A 14934-nucleotide genomic window follows, 5' to 3' on the forward strand; every position below is an offset into this window, starting at 1 on the left:
ATTACACATACAGGGAAGGCAATTAAGGGTAAAATCTAAGGCAGCAGTTATTGGAAAAGATCACAAGTTCTGGTTCTTCCAACAGCTGAGCAAAATCACAAGTGTTAGGAAGAAACCAGCTCTGACGTTTGATGCCATCTTTCCATCTTATCCACTGACAACCCTCAACACAAGCTGGGCCTCATCTTCAGCCATCACAGAGAAAAAATTCTTTTTTTACTTCCCCTCCTCCACCCCACCACCCCCCCCCCCCTTTTATCCCTTTTATATTGGTTTGTTAGTCAGGATTTTCTTTTAGTAGATCAAAGTTTAGTTTAATACTTGCTATAGTGTAGGTGTCTGTGATCAATAGCAACAAACACAATGAGAAAATGAGAGGCTGTCCTTCAGTGCCCCAGACAAGTGACTGCACAGGAGGCTCCTGGTGGGGTCAGGGCTGCCAGGACCGATAGGCCGTGTAGTCCCGTGTGGGGGCATAGGATGGGTAACCCTTGTTCTTCTGGTACGGTGGGTGCCGGGGAGTCATGTTCATGTAGTCGCTCTGATGGTACACACTCTTTTTGGATTTTTGCTGTGGGAGAAGGGTGAAGACAACTGTGAAAACTCTCACGTTAACTGCTGACAGTTCTGGCCCTAGGTTCTTGTTCAGGGAAGCAGGCATATTTGTAAATCTGTAGCATATTTGTAAACCTGTAGCTTCAGGTTATCAGGTTTAAATACATTTACAAAAGAGTTAGAACACACATTCTCGTCAAATAATCTATGGAATTTGCCCAATCTGAAAGTAAGTCTCCAGCTTATCTGGTGAGACATTTACAGTGTTAGTTCTCCAGGTAAAGGAATGCTACACACCAAAGATAAGAACTGATACCTCTAACATCATCTTGCCTCTCTCATCTCTGGAATGATTCAGCAGAAACAACAGAGTTTGAGCTGTGAAGGCTGTCCTCATTTATAAGGAGGTAAAGAAAAATTAGCTTAATTCAAATAGAGTAAGAGCATGAAAAATCAGCCCAGACTATGTGTACAATGGTTTTCCTACTATTTACAGAAGTAAGACACAATGCATATGTTGTTCTGAACCTTCCTTCAAGGAGTGAACAAATCAGAGCTGATGTTAATCTTTTATGTCTCCTTATCTGGGCCTCAAAAATCTTATTTCTACTGTTGGATTCCTGCTTATAATGCCCCTGTGATACAAGGGAAGCATCAGCTCTTTCAGAAATAAGAGTAGCAGAAGACAGGTGAAATAATTTGCCTAAAATCACAGAGGAAAAATGTGGCTACAGCAACATTTCAGCCTCTGACTGCTGCAGGCTGTGCACAAGGTTGGTGCTTTTTACATAGCTTAAGGCTTTATTGATCACGGGAAATTAAAGTGCTTCCATGCTTTTTCCTTAATACTGTTCATACCTTCTTTTGCAATCTCCTTTTTACTAAAATTTCCTTCCCATGTACAGAAATAGCTGCATATGCTGCAGTATATATGTAAATGATGCTGTGAAATTGGAGGTTTGCATTTAAAAAATATGATGGCTGAATTATGTTGTATGTGCAGAGCAGGGCAGTTACTATGAAATATTTTAAGCTTTTTAATATTAATGTTATATATATGTGAAGTGTTGAATGTAAGTTACATACTGCTTAAGCCATGTAATGCAGTCAATGCATGTAGAGCATTAGATACAAAAGCTTTATCTCTTAGTGTTCATCTCCATTATACAGGATTTCTAATTCACCTAGGAGGTAGTTTTGCATGAGAGAAAGACATTTTGTTAGCGTGAGTGATTGTTGGGCTGTTACAGGATCAAAGACTGATACATTTGCAACGGAAAGCAGTTTTCCTTCAGGGAAGGCAGAACTCTATGAAAACAGACAAATCTTCAGCTGCTTTCAGGAACTGATCAGGCTTGCCATGTCTGTCGAGTACCATAATTAGGACCTTTTTTACATTTCACAATGTCTTCTAGGCAGCTGTATTTACATTCAACAACACTCTAAATACATCCACAATCAGAATACATATTATGTGAAGAATACTACCAGCAGTAATAGCAGCAGGTAAAAACTGATGCAGCAAACAGCACACATGGCAATGCAGCCTTGTCACTCTTGCTGGGGGTAGACATGCTAGTGGCAAAGCATGAAGCCATTAGGTAGCAAATGAGTATAGCACGGAGAAACTGGTTCAGATTGTAAATGATGGATTTGAAGCTATAGCATCTCATCTGTGGCACAGCCACAGCAGCACAGCACTGTAACACCAACACCTGCTCGTGCAATCCTCTCAGCTCTCCTCAGAGTCAGCCTCTACATTAGGGCACAAAGAAGAACCACTTAACCTGCCTTTGCATTTTCCTGCAGCAGTGCCCCCTTTGATTGTTTTCTATTGGAAATAGCCACAGATTGAGAAAGTGTCCTTTTGTGAAACAGCAGATCTCTAGCTTCAGCTAGGAGTGACAATGGCTTTCTGTATATATGCAACATTTAACCTGGCAGGGACTCTGGACCCTTTATACAGGCTACCTCATAATCGTTGTTTTTTTAAAATTGCTATTTAATAACAAAGATATAAGTGAAAGTCAGAGTGCAAGGAATTGAATTCTCTATGTTCAAGTCTTTCTCACATAGACTAAGTAGCATAAATTCGCTCTGGAGATCACAGTCCTAAGACTTGTCAAGGAAAATGTCCTTCTGCTGCCCCTGTATCATGCCAGAAGGACAACTGGATGTGACTTGGGTCAGTCAACTCTCCAGAGAGATTAGAAAGCAAAAATTATGAGCCATAAGGCTGTGTCAGCTTTCTCACTGTTGATGTACAGACAAGGGACTACTGAAATCCAGGTGCTCCTATTCCCTTGTAGTCAGGCTGCCAGAAACAGTGGTTGCTCAAGGGAATTGCAGAATGGCAGAAGACACCAGTGCAATATGGTCCTGGGCTGAGGGCTCCTTATAGATTGCGTTATTGTAGGTGAGCTCCTGTCAGTATAAAGGGTGTTGCCAGAAGTGCCTGTAGTTCTAAATTTCCCTGACAGGTTCAGCTGGCAAAGGTGTCCCAGTATTGCTGGTGTGCAGGGCACTGCCAACATTGGCATTACTATTTTCTGTAGGACTCTACTGCAGAGGCCTCACTGCCCACCCGGAGAGCATCTGGTGTTTCAGCTCTTATGGGGTACACTATGGGTGTGCATACACAGCTGGGGTGAAGAAACACTGTCATCCTGTACTGAACAGGTAGCAGTGAGTTAGTGGTAAACATGGCAAGTATAGCCTGAGAAATGAATGACTAGAACACACAGAGCAAAGGAAATACAAGTTTCTTACCCAGTAGTTAATAAAAACTGCAGTTATTAGCATACTGTAGAGTGCAAGAATTCCAGTCACTGTTGCCAGAATCCACAAAGGAATTTCAGACTGAGGCTCTTGTATTTGGGTGGGTGTCTCTTTAAGGAAAGAGCAAAGAAAACTTTAGGTACATGAAATTAAAAACAGCGATCTCTGCTTATTTACTCCTTGTTCCAATGTGTCATTTTTATTAATCATCTCTTCTTCAGAAAGTCTAGAGCAGGAGTGTAGTTTTACCAGGCAATACAACTTTTTTTTTAAGAAAACAAACTGCCTCCAGCCATTATGTAGGGAGTGTGTAGAGGGAGAATACTGACCTACAGAGGTCTCTCAGCTTACCTTTCACATGAATGACAGTCCCGTTACTCTTCTCATTGTAGACATATGGGGGTGGATACATGACCTCAATTTTGCAGAAGTAGATGTCAGTTTGGTTGGCATTCATGTTCCGAATATTGAAGATGATTTTGTCTTTATGATGACCCCCCTGGCAGTTAAATTCTTTATTTGAAGTGCGGCTAATTTTGGTTGCGTTCCATGAAATAACGCAAACTTCAACTGAACTGTCCGTTCCTTTGTGTAGCGAAGCTCGGAATTCCTTCCCTGTCCCATTGTAGGTGTAGTTGCAAACTAGAGTTGCAGTTTGGTTAGCCACAATGAGCAAAGGGTGCTGAGCCACTAAAATCTTGTTTTCTGGAAGGGAGGGGAGAAAGTGAGAAAAGCACTTGTTTATAAAATATAGTATGAGACTTCAGAACCACATATCCTCTCATGCAACTCTGCTCCATATCTCCTCTCCACTGCTGACACTCCCTACCAGGGAGTACAAAACCACCCATCTGCAGAAGCAGTTTCTCACAGGAGCTATTGTTGCAGCAATTCACCTGTATGTAAATAATTACACAGTCTCTAGGGGAGACTGTGAGATCAAGAGTGTTTTTCTTCAGAGTCAGAACACAAGCAGAGGCAATGGCCTGTGATGAAGATTTAACATCAGAGCTCAGAATCCTAATCTGCATCTGTGTGCATGTGTGCATGTGTGTAAGGCCATCTAAGTCTATCCTTTACTTAGCTAGCAGTTTCCTGAGGAACATTATGGAGTGAAAATACTATGAATTGACACTGCAGTCAGATAAGAGAATATTATTTATACATTTGCTTTTTATTCAAGGACTCCTGAAGAGTTTGCAGGTGGAAATGCTGAACCATTTCAAGGGTTTGGACCTTGGGCAATGAACACTAAAAGCATGAACTGCTATCATTTTAATGTAAAATAAGTGATTTTTCTAGCTAGCAGCTGTAGTAGATTCTTAATCTCTCAAAGGACTCAGAAGCTGACTAATTTGATACTGCACTGGCACTTAAACGGTCTGAAAAAAGCATGTCACATGAATGTATAATTGAATTTTAATTGACCAGACTGACACATAAACAGGAAATGTTTTCTGACATGTAGACCTCTGTGCTATCATCTGCCAAACAATGAAACACAGTGAAGGCTATGCAGAAAGACAACTTGTTCCAAGAAAACTCCTCCTGGACAAATGAGGCCCTTCTTTTCAAATTATGACCCCTAAGTAAGAGGAAGGGAGTTGTGGCTTTTAGGCCAGAGACTTGCCAAAGCTTTTATATGACTGCTTAAGTCTTTATGCAAGCTCAGCTCATGTGAGGTCTGGATAGTCTTTTACATGAGAACCTCTGTGGCTGTTAGAATGACAATTGTACCTCTTGTCCTTAAAATGTGGTGTAAACATAGATTCTTTCTACTTAATCCATGTGGCCAGACTTCAAAAATGCTAGTAAGAGAAATGAAGTGGGAAAGAGGCCAGATCCAGAATGCCCAGAAAATTAGTGTTTAAAATTGTTTTAAACAATATTTAGGACCAAATGATGCTTACTGTATTCATGCCTGCACAAGAAGATGAAGTACCCCAGCCTCTTGAGCAGGATATTCCTTTGGGATGAATGTGGTCCAGGGAAGAAAGTAAACACAAAGAGATACCTGAGATGGCCAGGACTAGTGGTAGGGTGTGGGCAGTAAAAACGATTGGCTAGCAGGTTCTCCAGTTACCAGCAGAACTTGTCCAACTCTGAAGTTGTTAATTTTCTCATTTACCCACCCTTGCTTCAAATGAGAGAAGGACATGTGAGACTGGGAATGTTCTACTGCCTCATCTTTATCAAAGAAAGATTGTAGCCTATCCTCCTTGTGTCCATTTGTTCAACATTGTTAGTGAGAGTGTGGAGGGCTCCTAACAGCTCCAAAATCCCATGTTTGCAGGCAACCAAAACACTGTGAAACTTTGGATGAAGGATAACACTTCCAGGCTTTCCAGCAGAAAGAGACAAGGATCTTTGAATCCTAGGACAGAGTGGCAAGGTAAGAACAGAGAAGGCAAGTCATTACACAAGGTGGTGCCTGTGGTGACTTTTCATCAAAATGAAGACATATCAGCAAAACAATTTGGTTTCCTTGAATCAGCATTTTCCGACAAAAGCTCTCACATAGGCTTATAAGGCATTCTAGTAAGGGGTGAGGTTTGAATTGTACCCCTTTAAGACAACATATTTGATCATATTTTTGTTGGCCAGAAAATTGATCTTTGGCCTACATGAGAGTTTGCAAGTCTGAGGTAGAATTGTTCCACCTTTAGCACAGCAGAATTCTACACATCTCACTTGAGACAGAGTTATTCTACTGCTTTGCAGTATTTGTGCACTACTACAACCCTGATTGTCACAGGGATTGAATACACCTTCAGGGAATACCTTTTCTGTCTCAGAGCTGACAATCAAAATAGGGTCCCAGAACTTACAGAAGCATTACACTTTGAAAAGTGCTTGCCTGTTTTCATTGCAAGTACTTACAGAAAACGAATGGATATTTATTGCTCACCCTGATCATATTTTCTCTGTGGCCAGAGGAAGGTCAAAGAACACTGAAAATCTCATCACTGAGGGACTCCCTTCAGATGTTATTTAGACTCTTCTGCAGACCCCAACCCCATCTCTTTTGCTGTCGTCAGCTAACCTGGATTCCGGATGTTGAGACCTGCGCTTCATGCTTTGAGCTCCACTGTTTAACTACAGCTCTGGACTATTTATGTCACTGCCATCATACAGTGCTAATTAGGCAACTAGTCTCTTTTGATATACCCACCTAAAATGATACATTCCTTCAATTTATTTTCACCTCTTGGATTTATAATCCAATCTGTTTGCCTTGTCTTGCAGGCTAGGCTCAATAACCCAGCTCCATGCTGCTGATACTGGGATGCAGACTGGCTGAGCAGTGGGAACAAGGTCATTTGTGGGTAATTAAAGGAAGACAGCTCCTACATGATTGAAGCTAAGCACCCAAATCCATTTTCACAAAGTGGCTCTTCTAGTTCAAATCTAAATTAAAGGAGATATTTTTGTTTTCAATTATAGGAAGAACTCATTAGCACATGAATTGGTTGGGCTGCAATGTCAACAGGGGCAAGGCAAGCTTACCCCACTGGCCTGTTGGACAAGCCCTGCTGTTGTCTTCCTCCTCTGGACTTGGAGGTTTTTTTGAACTAAAGAAAGTCAGTCATACTAAAATGTGTGTTAGTTTTGTGGGGAAGACAGAGTAATGCCTAGCATCCCTCACTTGACTTGTCATCTGAATAGGATTTGACTATATTCTTAGTAGGATCTAGCCTATTCTGAGCAAACATGGGCTGAGGCTGCTTTTGCCTTCACAGAGACAGTTTTTCCTCATAAGTGTCACTTTGGGTTTGTTAAATGGTGAAACTCTGGAACATTTAGTAGGTGTTTCCATTACTCTAAATAGGGTTATGATTGCCACTTTAGAGCTGTATTCAGTCATGCTATGTAGTAGTAAATATCTATATATTGGCCTTACCCAGCCAGGAAAATAGCAGTTATGAAGAATCATTGTTTACACTTTCAAAAAGCAGTGACTTTAAAAATATAAAATCATTTCAGTCAGTGTGCACAGGCTGCAAGTTTTCTCAGGATCTTGGGGTTTATATGCAATGGTGTGTAAGATCTCTGAATGCTTTCTAAGCTTTTTTATAGATTATTTGTAATGCTGGACATTTCTTGTAATCACATGTGAGGGGGTTTTAGGTCATGAAACAAAACGCCATCCATCTATATCTGTAAAATACTGACTCTCTGATCATCAAACCCAATGCAAGCAAAACTTCATTGAAGTTTTTTATTTTTTCTATTCACCAAGAAAGTGAAATAGAGTTGACAAAGTATGGAAAATAACTATTTTGATAGTTATTTTCCATAGTTTTGATAGTTTGTGTTGGTTTTTCTTTTTCCTACAGAACTCTTCATGAATCATCATCAGCTATTGGAAAAAATATTCTGCTAAAATATTTAGTACTCTTCTTCCTTTTTTATGCCAGTTGACTTCAAGAAGCTATTTTACAGAGCAAGGTATCTAAGATAAGTTGGCATTTCTGTAAGCACAGGAAAGAAATAGCTCACCTAATTCCCTGGGGGGATAGAAAAAAACCTAACTGAAAAAACTGAAAGGAATTTGTTTAAGCCACAGGCAGAAAGGCACACAAGTATGTTATAAGCAAAGCTATTTTGTTTTTGCTGCCACTGGTCTGTTGTTCAATTATGCTTACTCTTCTTTTCTAGGTATAAGGCTCCTTCTCTTTTACTTTGGTTTGAGACCACCCAGCTGTGTTTCTGATGTGCAGCTGGGGAATTCCTTTTCTTCTGGCCCTTACAGACCTGCTTTCTGCTCAACTTCCCTGCTTTGCTTCCCTGCAAGTACTGCCTGCAGCAGAGTACTCCAGAAAATCCAAGTGACACTCGTGCTTTAATCAAACCCAGTGTGAGCACAGGGTTTTTTCTTGGCAGTTTGTGATTTCTTTCTTTTAAACAAGAATTAGTTGATGTCATCCTACTCTCAGCTAACCTTGCCTCATCCATCTTTTGCATTCTGGTAACCTTGGTAGGTTAGAGGTTGATTTTAATGCCCAGAGACCATAAGCCAGAAGGTTATATGGATAGTAAAAAGATGAGGTCAGTTGTGGTACACTGCAGTTGGAACCTTCTTGTATTACTTATTTCACAAAATACCAGACACTTGATCCAGCTGCCTCTCTGACAGACCACAGCAAGGTAATTATTTAGCCAGCAAAACGGGGAGGAGGACAAACTTTGTAAACGTTAGTTACAAAGTTTTCCGCAAAAGGAAATTACTAAAGTCAAATTTTAAGTCCCTTTCTATGATTTAAACTCAACCTGCAGCAGCCACTGATATAGTCTAACAACAGGACAAATTCTGTTGATTTTCCTAAACCAAAATACCTGAGGCTTATAATGCACTTCATGGCTTGAGGCAGTCCTGCAGGGTTTTGACCTGCCTTAATGTTTTCCGTGTACTAAGGACCAATCATCTTGAAAATGAAGAGTGAAGAAAATATATGGGGAAAGGATGAGAATCCTGAGAAGCAAATGACCTCATGTGCTTCTCTTTAAGAAGTTGAACAATCTTGGTGAGTTGGAGCAAAGCAAGTGTATATGTGTCTATAAAGCCATGGCATAATGCCTGTGTCTGAGTATCACACACTGTAATTTATTTTGTTGCAATTCAAAAGCACTGCTTAAAAGCTGTTCACACCTCATGGAAATGTGTTCAGAACTGTTAACCTACTGCTGATACTTATCCCCTCCTAGAATTAGTGTCTTCTTTGACAATCCAGGGGCCTGCTGTGGAAATAATTATAATATTGCAAACACAGAATTATAAACATGGGAAAGGACAAGGAAGAATAAAACTGATTCCTTAAAGAAATGTAGATCACGGTGTCATGCAAAATGCAATGCCTTCACTGAGGAAGGAAAATAACGTAGAAATAAGAAAAAGATAATCTAGAAATAAGAAAATAATGTAGAAATAAGAAGAAAATTGTTTCAATTGCATTTCTCAAACTAGAAAAGGTGACTTTTTTAAGATGTTCTCTATTAAAAATTTTGTACTGAAACCAGATTTTTATTCCTATCTGTAACTTCCTGGAAAATACAAAATACTAATATTTGGAGGAGAGGCAATAACAAGAGTTCACAGACAGCAGTCTGAAAATTTTTCTGTCTCAAGATTATCCTAGCGAACGCCAGTATCCCTTGCCTTGCTTTGCATTTTAATGTACCCATTGGAAAGAGATGTTAGGTCCGAACACAGGAACACTGCATCAGCAAGACAACACCGAGATAAATATCCTCAGCCACAACAAATGAAGAGTCAGGAAGATTCACTAAGACTCAGGATTACAAAAAAGATTTTTTTTTTCCTGAAGATCTTCAGAAAGAAACTAGATGTCTAGTAAATATCAGTAAACCACTAAACAATGCAAAAATCAGAAACTTTTCAAGTTCCATCCTCTCATCTTTGAGCTCAGTAAGCAGCTCTGCTTTTGAGCATTAATTTGCTAATCCTGTGAGGATGTTGCTGTACTCAGCGCCAATGACACCAGGCCATGGGAGAACCTAAAGTTTTATAAGCAGATTTGGGGATGTGAAGAGTCTGCCAGAAGACAGGCACTGGCACCATGTCTGCTCAGAGCCGCTACCCCCAAGAAAAGGCGCTTGTGAGCGGAACTTGTAAAATCCTGGGAGTAGGCGAAATAAACACCCCTCTACCTATGCATGCAATTTCCAAATGGACCTACAGAGAAGTCAAATTAAAAGAAAGGTCCTGAGTCTCCTATTGGAGGGATACTTGTGGCAGGAGGAAAATTGGCCTCTTGGTTATATCAAGTTGATCCATTTGCAGACTTAGCAGCATGCTGTCTCTCCCCCTTCATTCAAAAAAAAAAAAAAAAAAAAAAAAAGAATTTGTGCAAAATTAATTCAGAGCTATACCAGACCTTCTACCCCCTGATGATCAAAGTGAGAAAAAATAGGGTAAAGAACTGAAATGTAGGGGGGTTTTGTTACCTGTTACATCAGCAGTGGGGATGAAGCAGAGCACCACGAGGATCCTCAGGAGCATGGTGCTAATGGTGGGCCCGCTGCCTTGTCTCCACCCCCTGCAGGCACTGCCACGACGCCCGGGGCCCCACAGCACCAGCCTTCCTTCCCTGTGGGGCCAGGCTGCACCCAAGAGTGCTCACACAATGTCTCTCCTCCTCCTTCTGCAGCACTGATACACTGCCAAGTAAAACTACTGTAACAGCAATACTTGAACAGGAAGTGAAATTGCTTGATGATTTTAGTCTTAGGAAGTTGTCTCTGTGAAGCTCAGTAATGCCTAAAAGGTGCTTGAAGCCTGCACTTCAAGATAGGGACTGTCAGCCCTGTACTGCAAGGTGTGGTTGTGCTTGGGGCTCTGCAAGGCTGTTCCTGTCAGGGAGGAATGGACTTCCCCAGGGATGCAGTGCTCTTTATTCACCAAGAGTACATACACATGTACACTGATTCCATCATCATGGGAGATGCAAACACCAGTTTCCAAGTTCCTGGTGACCAGACTGACCCCTCAGGAAATTGTGCTCAGGAACTTTCACCCTTACTCACTCCTAGGAGCAGAAATCTCTTGGCTTGCCATGTTGCTTCTGCCTGTTTTCCCAGCCCCTGGGAACACTGACATATTTTGGCAGTAGTTTGTTCATACTCATTTCTCTGCCTCTGCTTGTTGCCTTGAATGCAGAGCCAATAGTGCAGAAATAGTGATCTGGAATACCTTCATATTTTGAAAAATATCCCAATTTATGAATGAGTGCAACTGTAATCCAATTAACATCTACGTAAAGGCAGCATGCAGCAGGCACATTGCTCAGTCAGTGCTTTCATGGAGGCCTTCTTATGTAAAGTTTTTTTCTTCAGCTCATCAAGTAAATGCTCTCTCTTCCTTGGCTTTACAAGCTCAATGTCACCTCTTCCCTTGCAAGAGCAAGTTGTGAGAGCCAGGTAATGGCATTTATAATCGTGAGGAGCTCTATTACTATTAACTATTTATTTTTGTCCACCAAAGTAGAAATATTTAACTGTATCAATGCCTGTCACTATCTTTGATTTATTTGAGAGAAAATGGAAAGTATTTAGCAGGAAGATTTAAAGAAAATTGAGCTTAATAGAAAGGGATGAAAGACCATGTACTATTCTTTCATATCCCTTAGTATCTGAAGCCTTTAGACCATGTTTTATCAGAAATTACAAATGCAATTAGTGGCCCTAGCTGGTATATTTATTTGCAGTCTAGAAATTTAAACAATATTCTTTTGTTTCGTAATCAATGTTAGTTGCCTGCAATACTGAAAGTTTTGGAATTTCCTCAAATTAATTAAAAAGTACAAAAGAGAAAAAAATAAGATTCTCTTTTCTTAGCCCACTTTTGTGGTATCTATATAAATGTCCTGACACTTTTTTTTGAGTCATATGAGTGTACCTGCAGTTACCAATTAAATAGTCTCAGTTTAACTTGCAGTGAGAATCCCTCAAAAAAGTTACAAAACTCAGTACCTTTTTGCTGAACTGCTGTAACAGAGATGAAAACCCACTGCTGGCTCTGGTAACTCAATTTACACAATCTGCATCTTGGCTGTCAGATCCTTTCTCTCTTTGGGATATGGACTGGAAATGCACAAGGGGTGCATTCTACCCTCATCACAGAATTAGCAGAATATATTGCAGAGACAGATACTGCCATTAATTTCCCTGACATACACTGGCAGAGGGGCACCATTCAGGTGGAAACCAGATTATGGAAACACCTGTGTGGGAAGAGATCCTCCTCTAGGAATACCATTAACAAAAAGCTGAGGGAACAGTGTGCACTCTCTGGGTGAGGTCCCATTTATTTCCTTCCATCCTTTATTGCTCCTCATGTGCCTTTCCCACTGTGAGGACAGACCATGGCACTGACTGCAGACAGGGACTGGACTGGTGGAATGGAGGAGAGGAAAGAGGTGCCACTGGGCCCTCCAGGGGGTCATTATCCACTGTGGCTCCGGAGAGGAAGCTGTGATGGATCATTTCTCTCTGTGTTGATGAATAGGGGTACCAGTATTGCCCTTTTCAGAGCTTCTTTTTTTTCATTGTGATTTTAGTTTTGCCTAATCGTTTCTTCTTTGATTTCTGGAGTAAGGAAGGGTGCTTTTCTATCCCCAAATAGCTTTTGGCTCGTCTGCATTTCTTGGTTTTCTAAGATTTTAAAATCCTTGTGTTCCTGAGGATGTGGTTCCTTTCCTTCTAGAAATTGCATCTCTTCCTCTAATTTAAACAGTTCGTTTCCAATCACTTAGATACTTGGCTTTGCCACTTCATATGTGTGATCTTTTTCTTTTGCAAAAGTTATCCTGAGGGCAGGGAAAAAAGATATTTTAGCTTTCAGCAAGCCATCTTGTACTTAGGACAAACCACACAGAAGTTTATCTAGGAAAAAGAAATGTATGAAAATATCTGTCGGTATGCCCTCACTCTTAATTTTTATTATTCTCCCACCTCTTGAAGTATCTCACCTTTTGTCTCCTGGGCATTACCCAAGGGTGTTCTGCAGTAACATGAATTCAGGCAGTATTGACTTCTATTCTTACCCTATATTCCATTCATATTTCAGTCTGTTGAGTCTGTCTGTACACTGGCAGAGAGGATCTGCTTGCTGTCACAGCAATGGAAATCCAGACTAACACTGTAATTTCAGTTGAACTAGAGCTGTGAGAGCACTGAAAGAGCTAAAAATGCCATTTGGCCATGTTTGGGAAAAAGAATGTTTCCATCCCATCACAAAATGGCTGAAATTGCAGTCCAAGAGAAGTAAATTAAAGGTTTGTAAATAGTTTTCCAGGGTACACAAAAATCTAGACTATGGGTTTGGGCTTTTTACTTATATGTGTAAATAAAACAACAGCCTAGGTATTTGATTATAGTTTTTCATGCTGACTGTTAAAAAACCAAGCACTGACAGGAGCTATGACCTGAGTGTCAGAGAAATCTAACAGGATCCAGTATGGTTTCTGAAGGAAAATATCCTTCTAAAAGGTTTTGAAGGATATTTCTGGATATCTTCAAGAGTACCAAGAAATCCCAAGCAGGCTGCCAGTTTGCCTTTACATTAAAGATTGAGGAGGTAATGACCCACATATCTTTAGCTGAGTGTTCAGCTGTTGAAGTCAAGAAAGACATTCCAGATTTGTTATGATTAAACAAGTGGATAGTTTAAAAGGTAATTCTAAAATAAATTAGGCCTCCCTTCAGTCACTGGAAGTTGCATAGTGCATAATTGTTCCCAGCACACAGTCCTGTTCCAAAGCAAATAAAAAAGTATATGCATACTAGAAGAATAATTGCAACAATATACTCTCATTCACTTATTTCTGAAGACTCCAGTCTGATGAGAGACAGTAGATCTCTAAAATTCCCTTTTAACTACTATAGACAATTAACTTTTATGTCCCTGTACTGTCCTGCAACTAAATAGTAAGATTAAATTTAACAGTTGTCTGAGAGAATCTTCCTCTTGCTTCCCTTCCATAAAGAATCATCACACAGACCTTGAGTGAGTAGTCTAGGTAGGCGTTCTTCTGCTTGTTCTGCATGCTTGTATGTTGTCAGCTGCTAAAGTAAATGCTTTCTTTCTTACAACTGCAATTTAAAACATCTTGATTCTTCCCTTGCTGCTCCAAGTAATGATTTGTTTTGAACAGTGCTATGCACCCTTGGTACAGATGGAAGGTTGATTCTTTCACATCTTGCTTCTAAGCAAGTGTGCTTTAACTAGCTGCTGTAGAGGTGCAGAAGAAGGGTGACAGAAAGAGTGCAACAAACTGACATGTTATTCTTAACTAGGAAGACAATAAATTATGCATGTTTTTCACCTCCTACGATGTCCAGTAAGTTGGCCCAAGTTGCACTTGTCACCTGAAGCTCTTCATAAAGTGACATATTGTTATCTTCCTTTTACAGATGGAGAATGGAATCACAGCAAGGTGAAGAGACATGCTTGAGGACATGCCTTAGGTTAGTGGCAGAGCTATGAACTTCTACAAGTAGCTCTGGTAATGTGTGTAACTTGCAAGGTCTGACCAGTTTCCTGATGGCCTCCATTCCATGTTGTCATTTCCAGTGCACAAAGATGAATTTTCACCATGTTCCAAGTGTTTTTATATCCTTCTTTCTGTGAGTCCAGGTACTGTCATATCACAAGTGCAAGCATTACCCTTAGAAGGAAATATCAATATACTCTTTCAGAAGAAATTCTAAGTTGTTTTTCTGTAACTTAAAATGTTACAATTGATATCTGGTATACAGGAACCTTCCAGGGCCAGAACTAAATATGATGTGTCATGGTGGAAGGGGAACTTTCTCTTTTGGAACGATGGGAAGTTTTTGTTTCCAGCCCTCAATATAGCAGTCCTAACATAGGATTAAGAGCTGCCATCAAAAACATACAAATCTGAAAGAGAGCTTGAGAGGACCCTTCCCTATTTGGGGAAAGTAACATTTCCTTGATAGACTGAATATTTTCAATGCTAGTAGGTGAAGCTGTTCATCAGTGTTTGTTGGGAAAGGGGCAGGAGTACACACATGTACATTCCTGGCTCTTTTCAAGTTAAAAATCTCATCCAAGTTTCA

At 40.3% G+C, this 14934-nt stretch overlaps 1 protein-coding gene across 1 annotated transcript; it reads right to left on the reverse strand.

Moving 5' to 3' along the window:
- Positions 1 to 267: 267 nt before the first annotated feature.
- CD28 (CD28 molecule) lies at positions 268 to 10497 on the reverse strand. Its single transcript, XM_083865667.1, has 4 exons — positions 10300 to 10497; positions 3685 to 4038; positions 3325 to 3443; positions 268 to 571 (listed from the first exon to the last, which is right to left on the reverse strand). The coding sequence occupies exons 1-4, from the start codon at positions 10352 to 10354 to the stop codon at positions 431 to 433; spliced, it is 669 nt and encodes a 222-aa protein (XP_083721793.1). The 5' UTR covers positions 10355 to 10497; the 3' UTR covers positions 268 to 430.
- Between the last annotated feature and the right edge of the window lie 4437 nt (positions 10498 to 14934).

Source organism: Zosterops lateralis (assembly GCF_965231275.1).
Source record: "Zosterops lateralis genome assembly, chromosome: 7".
In the NCBI taxonomy this organism is placed as follows: Eukaryota; Metazoa; Chordata; class Aves; order Passeriformes; family Zosteropidae; genus Zosterops; species Zosterops lateralis.